Source organism: Kwoniella shandongensis, chromosome 8 (genome assembly GCF_008629635.2).
Source record: "Kwoniella shandongensis chromosome 8, complete sequence".
Classification (NCBI taxonomy): domain Eukaryota; kingdom Fungi; phylum Basidiomycota; class Tremellomycetes; order Tremellales; family Cryptococcaceae; genus Kwoniella; species Kwoniella shandongensis.
Window position 1 is genome coordinate 1,477,347 of NC_089294.1, and position 11,702 is coordinate 1,489,048.

An 11,702-nucleotide genomic window follows, 5' to 3' on the forward strand; every position below is an offset into this window, starting at 1 on the left:
TGTCAGTCGAGAGAGATGGAGGTCGCTGTGTATCGTAGTGTAGATGATTTGAGATAGTTGTTATTATCGGGTAAAGTCGCTCTCAGTGGGAACAGAATATGACGAAACCAATTCCGCACCGACTTCCATTTAACCGAACTTCACTGGAATTCGTCCAACTTTCATTCCTTGTCCTCTACACTCTTTCCAGTCTTTACTTCACACATAGCTCTTCTGCTACCGACGATACCCAGAGTTTTTTGCTACGGTCATCTCTATTGGACTGTCTTGAGTGTACACCACCTGATGCTTCGCGATGCCTCGACCACTTGCTCCGATACTGCAGCAACTCGGCGTCCGCGTGCCAATCATCCAGGCTCCTATGGCTGGAGTGTCGACACCTAAACTAGCGGCAGCTGTCTCCAACGCAGGAGGACTAGGATCCATTGGCCTCGGCGCAAGTACTCCCTCGGCTGCTCGACAAGCGATCGAGGAGTTACGTTCATTCACAGATAAAGCATTCAACGTGAATCTATTCGTCCATCAGTCAAAACCGAACGACGACGTGGTCAATCAAGCTTGGTTGGACGCGTTGAGACCCGTGTTTCGACAGTACGATGCTACACCTCCCACCACCCTTCGTGAGATCTACAAGTCATTCAACGATGACCCAGAGATGTTGCAAGTCTTACTTGACACTCGACCAGCGGTAGTATCGTTTCACTTTGGTCTTCCAAGCGAATCAACAATGCTTCAGCTCAAGTCAATCGGAACTACGCTATTCGCATCTGCTACGTCTCTCGCAGAAGCGAGAATAGCGAATGCATCTCCCGTCGACGCAATAGTAGCACAAGGGTACGAAGCAGGGGGACATAGGGGGATCTTTGACCCCGAGGAACCGGACGATCGACTCAGTACCATGACACTCACCAGCCTGCTCTTGGAGTCGTGCACGAAACCTGTCATTGCTGCGGGAGGGATCATGAATGGACAAGGAATCAGATCGGTCTTGGAGCTAGGAGCGATTGCTGCACAGATGGGCACGGCGTTCGTGACGACCGACGAGTCTGCTGCGGATGAAGCATATCGAATCGCTATGACAAGTGCCGCTGGCGAGCATACCGTTATGACCTCCAGTATTTCTGGCAGACCGGCACGAGCCTTGTCGAACCGGTTCACCGGTCTGGATCTGACGACAGTGCGCACGCCGGCCTACCCATACACCTACGATGCTGGTAAAGCCCTGCACGCCGCGGCAAAGGCGAAAGGAGAGACCGGTTATGGAGCACAGTGGGCAGGCCAAGGTGCTCCCTTAGCGAGACACATGGGAGCTAGCGAGTTGGTACGAGTATTAGAACAAGAACTTGGGCAGGAGTACTAGATACCAAACCAGGTATGTTTCTTCATCAAGAGATCAAACTGTACGTTCTACCCCAGGAATCGATATTGACACAGCAAGGTCAAACAGCCGTGAGACACTGATCTGTTTTCGCACACAGACATGTCCTAGCGACCAATCGATTTGGCAGAAAACCTCCCATTCGTACGCCGCAGCTATCCCTAACGATCCTATCATCTGCCATTATCCTGCGCTTTTGGACGCTGTTAAGTGGGTGGTGTATCGAAGTTGCGCAAGGGGACAGAAGGTTTAGTGAGACTATACAGATTTGTGGTGGTGAACGGGGATGGTTCGGGGATAATCGGTATCCGATGCCCATGTTGCGATAAAGGAATGCACACTTACGCTGCAAAAACCCAATAAACGAGATGGCCAAGGCGTTGCTTATAGGTGCTGGGACCTGCGCGTCCAGGCAATCAAGAACGCAAAGGCGACAAATTCGTCGGTCGTAGCTTATGGACGTCGATGCTCAGTGTCGACCAACCATCTACTCCTTGAGCTCCACAGGCAATCCTTCCGCCTTCCACGCTCTAAATCCCCCTACAAGATCAGTGGCTCTGTCTACGCCAAGGTCTTTCAAGACCTGAGCAGCAAGTGATGACGCGTATCCTTCGTTGCAAACCTTGGGGACGGCGTCAGCAAGTGCTTGTAGAGAGTGATGCGACAAGTCCACGTACGATGATCGGAGCAAATCCGGGCTGACGAGCTTCCGGGATATTAGCAGTCGATGTGGGGTCCAGTCGCCATTCGAGTACGTTCCTGTAGAGGACTGGTTAGTGTTAGACGAATGAACATGGACTAACCTTTCAATGATGATTGCACCGGGTATCGCACCCTCTGCTGCTCTATAAGCTTCAGGTCGAGTGTCTATGATAACCGTCCCATCGTGACTTTGGCTTCGTTCAAATGCGGTACGAGGGTCCACTCGGTTTAAACCCTGCCGCTTCTCTTCTAAGTATTGATCAATCTTGCTTGAATTCGTCGCCATAGTTCGATTGTGTGATAACGATGTAGATAGACAACAAAGAGAGTTATTATAAAGCCCGAATTGATCAACATTGTTATCGTTCTCAATGACGTGATCTGACAACGCGTCTCCCTTAGCCGCCCCTCCACCTTGCATCAAGTACTGGTTCTACAATACATCCAAAGCATGAACTACCCTTAAACTAGATCACCATAGCTCCACCGGTCAATTTGTCTTGACGAGCAAAGTATGGCATCGCCATCAACCATGCATGATGCTCTGATCCGCTGTTCTCGAATGTGAACTGAAGCGGAAAGTGTCAATTGGGGCAGCCCGGCACAATACAACAGCCTGCTTACCTGAACTTCCTGTTCGCCTACTCGGACCAAATCACCCCCTCGACCTTTCACAGCAGCCTCGGCGAGCAGCTGGATCTGGCACAAGCTCTCCATACGGATGTAGTAGCTGATAGGGCACTCAATGGTCGCTCCTACCAGTAAGATACCCCTGTTTTCCATGACAAATCCCTTCCCATCCCGCAAGCATGTGCTCACTGCTTCTGGGTTGTATTCGGCGTTCTGCCCCACCGAGAACGGTAGTCTGTGGAAGCGTTTGTAGAAGGTGCAAGAGTCTGTTTGACTGTTCAGCACTCATACAGCGGAGCATTGAGCTGTACCATACACACCTTGCACGATCATTTCCAGTTCGCGATGCTGCATCGAGAAAGCTCGCGCGTGCGGTGTGTGACCATGTATAATGGCTCCTACGTCCGGTCTCGCCAAGTAGATAGCTCGATGGATGGCGAAAGCATTGAGATCATCTGTCGCCGTGTCAGAGAGCAATTCGAGAGTTTTTGGCAATATCACTCACAGCCCCATTCCTGGTCATTGTCGACAACCTCTCCTGTGACGATGTTGATGTGAATCAGGTCACTTGACTTGATAACAGCCAGTGCTCTTCCAGCCGGAACAACGTAGATCGTTGACGGGTCAACCGGATCCCGCGACTACCTAATGTCAATAAGCGCTCCCATGTATGTCTTAAAGAGCTCACCGAGAGCTGCATGGAACATCCTACTCCCCATCCTTGAGCCGCAACGATACGACAGGCCATGGCCAGCCGACCCTTTCGATACGTCCTCTCGGTTTGCACATCCTGCGGGAGGTCAGCGGTGTGCTCGGAACGGAAAGTGATTATAGCTCACTGTGAAGGTCGGCGGCGCAGCTCTCCTGAACTTGCGGACTTTGGGCTGGCCATCATTACTGTACTCGGGGTTCGCTTCGATCTCTATAGTCATATTGAGTTATCAGAACGTTTGCAAAGTGATGCTGAAGTCTGCCCATGTCGCCGAACCGGCACATATAAATGACCCGCCGGGAAAGCGCGAGTTGACAAGTTCGGATATGCAATTCCGACATCTCCGTCGACCCACTTGACTTCGGAGATCAACGACTTCCGTCATCACGACATGTACATGCTATATTGGTCGAGAGAGTATGCTCTCTTTATGACAAGTCATGTCTGCGTAGATCACAATCAAGATGGCTCCTGTCGCTACACAAACGACCACCAGCACTCAACCAAAGATTCCAAGTCTTCGGCTTCGAGGGGATGCGGCTACAACTAGGAGCAAGAAATACGTCCCACCTACTTTTGCGACCAAGGAGGACGAGGTGAGTAATTCTCGACCAAGTCTCCTGAGGATGTCGCTGATCATGAGTACAGCGGAAGTATCAGAAAGAGAGATTGGCAGCTTCCTTCCGAATCTTCTCGAAACTAGGGTACGATGAAGGAGTCGCCGGTCACATCACCGTTCGAGACGCGGTGAACCCCAAGTGAGTCGCTCATGTTCATCCATGTGGACGTTGTCGCTGATGCGCAGCCAGTGCGTTCTGGGTCAACCCTTACGGAGTCGCTTTTGACCTAATGACGGTCTCAGATCTGTTGTTGATCGACCACGATGGGAACATACTAGAAGGAGGGAAATCAGGAGACGGGCAGATCTGTACGTATTGCGTTGATTTCATCCAATTGACGCTGTGTACGCTGACACGTCCGCAGACAACGCTGCTGGCTTTGCCATCCACGGTGCTGTACACAAGAGACGACCCGACATACATGCAGCGGCTCACAGTCACACCACGTTCGGTCGTGCGTTCAGTGTTCTCGGTCGAAATGTGGATATTGTTTCGCACGGTATGTGAAGGTGTGCTTGACAGTAGTAGGGTTTGAAAGACTAATCGCCCTGTACTCGCAGACGCTGCCGCTTTTGCAGACACTGTGCGACTGTACGACAACTTCGGCGGCATAGTGTTGGACGACGAGGAAGGTATCCGCATATGCGAAGCCCTCGGTCCCAATGGCAAAGGCGTCATATTGCGAAATCACGGTATCCTCACCGCAGCCCAATCTGTCGATGCAGCGGTAGCCTTCTTTGTTCGACTGGAGCAACTGTGCGAATCCCAGCTCTTATCAGATGCGACGGGAAGTCCAGCGAACATCAGTCAGGAAGATATCGCCTCTGTGTTTGCGTCTCATGGGGGCGAGGAGGAGGCGTTCTTCCAAGCTCAGCAGTTGTTCGAGTGGATAGATCACGAGACTGGAGGAGACTACAAGGTTTAGCTAGATGATTCCAGATAACGGATGCAGTCAATGTCCGCACATACAATGTATCTGTCTTCTGGGCTGAAGGTAACTGCATGATGCACTGCTAGAGATGTCGGATGTCTTTGCGGAGAGAGGCGCGATCTCCCTGCGATTTCAAGCAGAGTGGAGGTTACTCACGTCTATCGTCCGTCGCACGTCATACCATTTTCTTATCGATCAACCTACTTCTCGGATCACCTCCATGTGCTCTATCAACCCATCTTGTTCGTCGATCAACCCAGTCTATGGTGATCAAAGCTCACAGCATCTTTTCTCTGTACACAACCATGGCCTCTCGAACCACCCGCTCACAAGCAGTCCGATTCACTCGTAAACGACCATCAGATGTCAAGGTTGAGCCGATCGAATCCAATCGAGCCAGTTCATCAAGTCCTACCCTTCAGTCGATCAAACATTCCCCGTCGTCACCGAAGCGATCACGATTAAAACATGAATCCGAGTCGCCCATCAAGCAGGAGCATTCAAAGACCTCATTACGTGACAAGAAAGCAAAACTTCATGCCGAAACACTTGCCAACGAACCATTCCCTTCCTTTTCGCGCCCATCCTCTGACGAATGTCATCTAGCCCATTCCATCCTATCATCTCTGCACGGAAAACGGACTCGACCGACGGAAGTCGTCGCATCGAAGGACAGGGCGGGTTGTGGAGATAGCCCATCCGTACTGGACGCATTGGTCCGCACCATCCTATCTCAGAACACGAGCGACGCGAACTCCACGAGAGCGAAACTTAGTATGGATAAGGTGTATGGAGGCAGTGATGAATGGGAAGCAATTGCCGGGGGTGGTAGAGAGAAGCTGCAAGAAGCAATCAAGTGTGGTGGGCTGAGTGCGGTGAAGAGCAAAGTGATTTTGAACATCCTCGATCAGGTGAAAAGCAAGTACGGCTCGTATTCCCTCGATCACCTGCATAAAGCGGAGACGGACGACGCGATGCAGGAGCTGCTGGCTTTCGACGGTGTGGGACCGAAGACGGCGAGTTGCGTGCTGTTGTTCTGCCTTGGACGGGAGGATTTCGCTGTGGACACCCATGTCTATCGCATCACAGGTCTGCTCGGCTGGCGACCGAAAACAGCCAATCGCGAACAAACCTATCATCATCTCAACAAAAGAATACCGGCCGAGGACAAATATGGACTGCACATCTTACTCGTATCGCATGGCAAGCTCTGCGACGAGTGCAAAGCGGGTGGCAAGAACACCGGCAAGTGTGAGCTGAGAAAGGCGTTCAGAGAGAATGCAGTGGACGTTGGACCGCGGGACGCGAAGGAACAGGTGAAGCAGGAGGTCAAAGGAGAGTAGACTTGGATGGTTCGTGGAGATGTGTCATGCATTCTCACCCTGCATTTGAGCGATCAAGGTCACCCAATTTAACTCGCTTGTGCGAGCACCGGACCGGTCGCGTGGCGGCTCACATGAAGCAGACGACAATGACATTGTCTCGCCGTGCTGCCTGTTCCTTAGTGCGAGTTTTCCGCCAGGGTATCGGCTTGTCACAGGCTATATACATGAATGACTGATGAAGTTGACTAGAGAGGCGAAAACACTCCGCACTATGGCAAGTCGTTTAGCCGAAGTCAGATCGTCCTACTATATACTCTGCAAGGAGTCGAACCTTTACCCCTAGGGTTTAGACCCCTTTCAAATGATGCATCTCACGGATGGTGAACATATGCCTTCAACCGGCCAACCAAGCTGTCACTCACGTCGGCTTCCGTTGTGCCTCACACATAGCCATGGTGGGATAATAGACTCACATTGACCCAACGAAAGCTGCGGCTCTCGACAGATGCACGACTGTACCAGAGGTAGGGGCTGCACCTCGAACTGTTCGCAGAATGAGCGACCATGTTGGACAGTGCTGTGTTTGTGCTTCCACGACGGTAGATCTTGTCGAATGGAACAACCCATGAAACTCGCCGCGTCATTAATTGCCGGGCAACGCGCAAATCGGGTATAGAAGTTGCCATCTCGATCGGATTTCAGATCTCAACAAGTGTTCGACAGTTGACTTCTCCACATCACCATGACAGATCGTCCCAGCTTTGTATCAGATCTACTCCATCGACCACTACCAGCACTCACTCCCTCCAAGCTCAGCGATGGGAACAACACACCGTATCGCAAGGACTTGCAGGATAGTATTGCAGACTTGAAATGTCATCCAGCATTGGAATCGGCAGTGAGTGTGATCGTCGCCCACCTGACGCTGACCCACAGTTACATCTCATGAACGACGATCTGTTCTCGGCGCATTTCCTTCTACGCAAAATGCAAGAGGATGAATGGGGTGAGTGTCTGCTCACTGATCTCAGCTGACCGTTCGTAGCGAAATGGCTGCACGCGATTCTTCATCAAACAGGTACGTTTCGATAGCGTAAAGTCCACTGACAATGCAGAGGGGGACCTGGAAAAGAATGCCAAATTATGGTATGAGCAGGTCGATCCGGAGGTACTGCGACACTACTGGAACGGTGGAAATCCCGTTGCACTGGCGCACGAAAACATGTATCGGATTATGCGTGTAAAGTCGGGAGAAGCAGAGGAGTCTGAGGAAACCAAGGCGCGGCAGGTGAAATGGGACGAGTTATGCTGTGTGATGGCGGAATTAGAGAAGCAACACGGCTGGAGCGCGGTGGACGGCACTCGATTCTACACTCGTGACGAGGACCCCAGTCACAAGAGTATGATCTTAGGTGAGTCAAGATACGTCAACTAATGCTGATATCCAGGCGAGGGATACCGTCGATGGGACCGTTCTGGCTACTCCGATCGTTAGATTTGCGCCGCGTCTCTCGATCGATGTACAGCTCCGCCTGTCAACCGCATGTATGATGTACGACAAACCCTCAGCGTTCCCGGTGAGGTGGCAAGGATTCGGACCTCACGGAGCGGGAGGCAGTGTACGCAACCCCCTTCGTTCTCGGACAACTCGAGGAGTGCCTTGCTGCGCCAGGTCTCGCTGCCCCCCATTGACCATTACGAACGCGAGTCGTAATGATGTGTTCGGCATCATAGCTGATAAGACGTCAGCATATTTGCGGCAATGATTATTAGACGCCGATTCTGTAGATGGGAAATTATGTCTCCCTGCCTATGACCACCTCAATGCGAACAGTCGGCCACACTGATCGGTCTCTGCTGACATTTGGTTTTGAGGACCCCTGAGAGATTGACCAAAAGCTTATTGCAACATTCAGGGGTCTCAAATCGATAGTTTGCCGGACACGCTCAAGGCTTAACTACCCACCGAGATCTGCCAGACAGAACGTGCTCATAACGTTATCTTTGACATAATATCATCTGCTCGGGCATGTCCGAGAACTGATGTCCGACTTGTCATGCTATTATTAGTATCGACGTAACGACATTCATTCCCATGGCAATGGGACTCGTACATCAGATGAACGAAAGCGATGGAATGGAATGGTCGAGTCATGAAAACACCTTGGACTCTGTAGCCTGACTTGCACCCTCCATGAGTTGGCGTACTAACCCTTCTGGAACGATGAGGTGCCGAAGTCAAGTTCTCCGAGATCGGTGGACATGAGCGTCGATGATATATATAGGCGACAACTTGCATGTTGCCCATACCTCTTGCTCACCCAGACCGCTCACCATTTCGCAACATGTCTGCGCTCCTCACTTTGCTCTCCGTGGTTTGCTTTCTATTTGGCGCCTTCGCGAGCGCTCGTCCCACAGTTCGATCTGAAGGCGACTCGGAGTCCGATACTGTTTACTACACGTTCGAGCTTACCAATGGTCCAGCAGCACCAGCAGGAGTATCGCGTTCTGCGATCCTGATCAATGGGCAGACGCCGGGACCAACTTTGGAAATGAACGAGGGTCAGACTTTATCGGTCAATGTGATCAACAACCTGAACGACGACGCTACGTTGCACTTCCATGGTGAGTTTTTCGCCACAGCCCTTGTGCGCTTGACTAAGCACTCTTGCGTCTATTTCAGGTCTATATCATGGGGGCGCACCGTGGTATGACGGAGTTCCCGGTGTCACTCAGTACCCTATACCACCCGGAACGAATTTCACATATGTGGTCACTCCAACTGACCAAGTGAGCTCCACTCTTTGTGCACCATGGACGAGGCTAACAGCATGGGGTTTCTGAAGTACGGTCAATACTGGTATCACAGCCATTACAAGTCCCAGATCGCGAATGGTCTTCGTGTGAGTGTTTGGAGAGACTCTCCTCACTCTCGTTCTAATCCATGTCGTAGGGCGCTCTCCTCATTCATCCCTCTCCGAGCCGCAAACGACCCTTCAAGTCAATTTCCAAGAAGAACAGTACTATTGAGCAGCTCATGGCGGCCGAAGCAAAGCCGTCCATCCTGACATTGACCGATTGGTCCAATCAAGATGCCGAAGATCTCACCAAGCTCTACCTCCGTAGCGGTGCCAATCCACTGTATGTGATTCAATTACATCTTTAGCCGCTCACTGACAATTCCGTCAGCTGTGTCGATTCCTACGTCATCAATGGGAAAGGTCAGCAATTTTGTCCGGACTTGGGATATTTGCAATCCGTTGCGTTCCCCTACATCCTTCCTGTTTCGGATAAGGGATGTGTATACCCCAACTCGACTATCCTGGCGTCTGCCATTGTCGGTGTGAACTATACTATTGTCGATCCGTTCTATCCTGGGCTAGAGGAAGTCTTCGTGGGATGCCAAGCGACATCACCGGTACGTCCTACTTAGCGAATTAGAGCTGACGCGTGCAGCCCATGGAAGTGATCCAAGTCGATCCGCAAGCCGGCTATGCTTCGATTAACGTTGTGTTTGCTGGTAGTCTTTACGAGAAAAAGGTGCGTAAGCCTTTCGATCAACGCTGACTGTCTCTCAGATATCAATAGATGGACACAAGTTCATAATCTACGCGGTGGACGGGCACTATATAGAACCGCAAGAAGTCGATGTGATTCTTGGTTCGATCGGAGAGAGATGTAAGCCTGAAGACGACGATCCTCGCTGACATTTGCAGATCAAGCATTTATCAAGCTCGACAATCCTGGTGACTGGACGATCAGACTGTCCAACCCCGACTTCTCCGCGCAAGTGAAGTCTGGTAAGTGGTCTAGTGTACCCCGATCGCAGAGCTGACTTCGGTCTAGGCTACGCGGTACTCTCTTACGTGGAGAATGGACTGGCCTCGGACAAAGAATGGACGACTATACCGGACACACCGTCGTCAACCCAGTCTCTGGATTACGGAGGTAACTTGATCAACAACGCAACGATGGTCAATGAACTATCTCTCGTACCATATCCCTCGACTCCACCACCATCATACTCCGACCATACCCTTTTCATGTATATCGGCCAACCGGACCCACGAGTTTGGGTGTTGGACGGCATCGCTTACCTGCCCTGGAGATCTTTCGACACGCCGTCCATCTTCGATCCGCAGATCGCGCTCAATGCCGGCGTGGCCGCGAGTGTCGATAACGGAACTGTGGTTGATATTATCTTTGTCATGCCACCTGGCAATCCAGTTCATGTGAGCGAAGTTGTTCTGGGTTATCGCTCCGTAGCTGACACCCCGTTCAGCCCATGCACAAACACGATACGAAGGCATGGATCGTAAGTGATCAACACATGAGGAGCCACTGACACGTGCAGATCGGTATCGGCGATGGCGCTTTCAACTGGTCTTCTGTTGCCGAGGCTGCTGAGGCTCAACCAGCGGCCTTCAATCTTGCGAATCCCCCGCTTCGAGGTAAGTTGATGTCGAGATGAGCAGTTGCTCATGATCCGATAGACACATATCGCACGCCGACTGCATTGGAAGCACCCGCTTGGCTCGCTGTTCGATACGAGGTTGTTTCTCCAGGCCCGGTCTTCGTCCATTGCCATATCGAGTGAGTACTCCGGTATGGTTGACTCGGACGTACTTTGACCATCCATCAGTAACCACTTGCAAGCGGGGATGGCTTTCGTCATCATGCAAGGGATGGATGTTGGCTTCCCGACTCCACCTCAGCAGATGTGAGTGATCTCTCCCGCACTGACAGGGTTTGTATGACCATCGTTGATGTGCGTCTCACAGCGCGGACACATACCATTCAATCGTTTCGGCAAACCCAGAGTAAGTGGTCCCCTGATCAGAATCGGCTGTGCTGACTCATAGCGACTCTATCACAGACCTACGCTAAAGGACGGTTACGTTTACGCGACAGCATGATGAGAGAAGAGGGAAGAACCGAAAGAACAGAAGAAAGGTGATTATCGGGTTATAGGGGAGTCTGGGTGCCGGGTGTTTCGCGGTTATCGAGAGTTATGACATGATTTACATATCACTAGAAAGCTCTGTTCGAGCTGATTCTGAATCTGTAACGCATTTGGCGAGGGGCTGAAAATTGATTGAGTGGGGTCGAAAAGAAGTCGATCACCCCATCTTTTTTCATCAAAATTTTGGCTAAGTTCATTCAGAGTGCGTCCACCACCCACAGTGGACATTGAGCTAGTGAACTTAGCAGAATTTTTCAGAGAATCTCACCACCATAGCTGAGCGTCCACCAGGTGCGGTGGACACCACCATAGGATCAAGCTTAGGGGTTTAGGGGGTTAGGGGTTAGGGGGTTAGGGGGTTAGGGGGTTAGGGGTTAGGGGGTTAGGGGTTAGGGGGTTAGGGGGTAGGGGGTTAGGGGGTTAGGGGTTAGGGGTTAGGGG

At 51.4% G+C, this 11,702-nt stretch overlaps 7 protein-coding genes across 7 annotated transcripts; 5 read left to right on the forward strand and 2 right to left on the reverse strand.

The window, feature by feature from the left end:
* Window positions 1-361: 361 nt before the first annotated feature.
* CI109_104954 (uncharacterized protein) lies at window positions 362-1,360 on the forward strand (the record flags this gene model as incomplete). The annotated part of the gene is made up of 1 exon (XM_032008388.2): window positions 362-1,360. The coding sequence occupies one exon, from the start codon at window positions 362-364 to the stop codon at window positions 1,358-1,360; it is 999 nt and encodes a 332-aa protein (XP_031857321.2).
* Window positions 1,361-1,865: 505 nt separating this feature from the next.
* Window positions 1,866-2,501, reverse strand: CI109_104955 (uncharacterized protein; the record flags this gene model as incomplete). The annotated part of the gene is made up of 3 exons (XM_032008387.2): window positions 1,866-2,000; window positions 2,056-2,137; window positions 2,182-2,501. 3 exons carry the CDS (start codon window positions 2,499-2,501, stop codon window positions 1,866-1,868), a joined length of 537 nt encoding a protein of 178 aa, XP_031857320.2.
* Window positions 2,502-2,547: 46 nt separating this feature from the next.
* CI109_104956 (uncharacterized protein) lies at window positions 2,548-3,642 on the reverse strand (the record flags this gene model as incomplete). The annotated part of the gene is made up of 6 exons (XM_032008386.1): window positions 2,548-2,649; window positions 2,705-2,976; window positions 3,031-3,165; window positions 3,216-3,351; window positions 3,399-3,500; window positions 3,550-3,642. The coding sequence occupies 6 exons, from the start codon at window positions 3,640-3,642 to the stop codon at window positions 2,548-2,550; spliced, it is 840 nt and encodes a 279-aa protein (XP_031857319.1).
* A 244-nt stretch (window positions 3,643-3,886) lies between these two features.
* CI109_104957 (uncharacterized protein) lies at window positions 3,887-4,967 on the forward strand (the record flags this gene model as incomplete). The annotated part of the gene is made up of 5 exons (XM_032008385.1): window positions 3,887-4,018; window positions 4,071-4,180; window positions 4,232-4,350; window positions 4,407-4,541; window positions 4,603-4,967. 5 exons carry the CDS (start codon window positions 3,887-3,889, stop codon window positions 4,965-4,967), a joined length of 861 nt encoding a protein of 286 aa, XP_031857318.1.
* A 269-nt stretch (window positions 4,968-5,236) lies between these two features.
* On the forward strand, window positions 5,237-6,316 carry CI109_104958 (uncharacterized protein; the record flags this gene model as incomplete). Its single annotated transcript, XM_032008384.2, has 1 exon — window positions 5,237-6,316. One exon carries the CDS (start codon window positions 5,237-5,239, stop codon window positions 6,314-6,316), a length of 1,080 nt encoding a protein of 359 aa, XP_031857317.2.
* A 724-nt stretch (window positions 6,317-7,040) lies between these two features.
* Window positions 7,041-7,733, forward strand: CI109_104959 (uncharacterized protein; the record flags this gene model as incomplete). The annotated part of the gene is made up of 2 exons (XM_065967587.1): window positions 7,041-7,196; window positions 7,344-7,733. 2 exons carry the CDS (start codon window positions 7,041-7,043, stop codon window positions 7,731-7,733), a joined length of 546 nt encoding a protein of 181 aa, XP_065823659.1.
* A 910-nt stretch (window positions 7,734-8,643) lies between these two features.
* CI109_104960 (uncharacterized protein) lies at window positions 8,644-11,214 on the forward strand (the record flags this gene model as incomplete). Its single annotated transcript, XM_065967588.1, has 13 exons — window positions 8,644-8,923; window positions 8,982-9,088; window positions 9,145-9,201; window positions 9,252-9,439; window positions 9,488-9,692; window positions 9,755-9,842; window positions 10,015-10,098; window positions 10,145-10,530; window positions 10,653-10,749; window positions 10,792-10,891; window positions 10,941-11,018; window positions 11,080-11,118; window positions 11,175-11,214. 13 exons carry the CDS (start codon window positions 8,644-8,646, stop codon window positions 11,212-11,214), a joined length of 1,749 nt encoding a protein of 582 aa, XP_065823660.1.
* Between the last annotated feature and the right edge of the window lie 488 nt (window positions 11,215-11,702).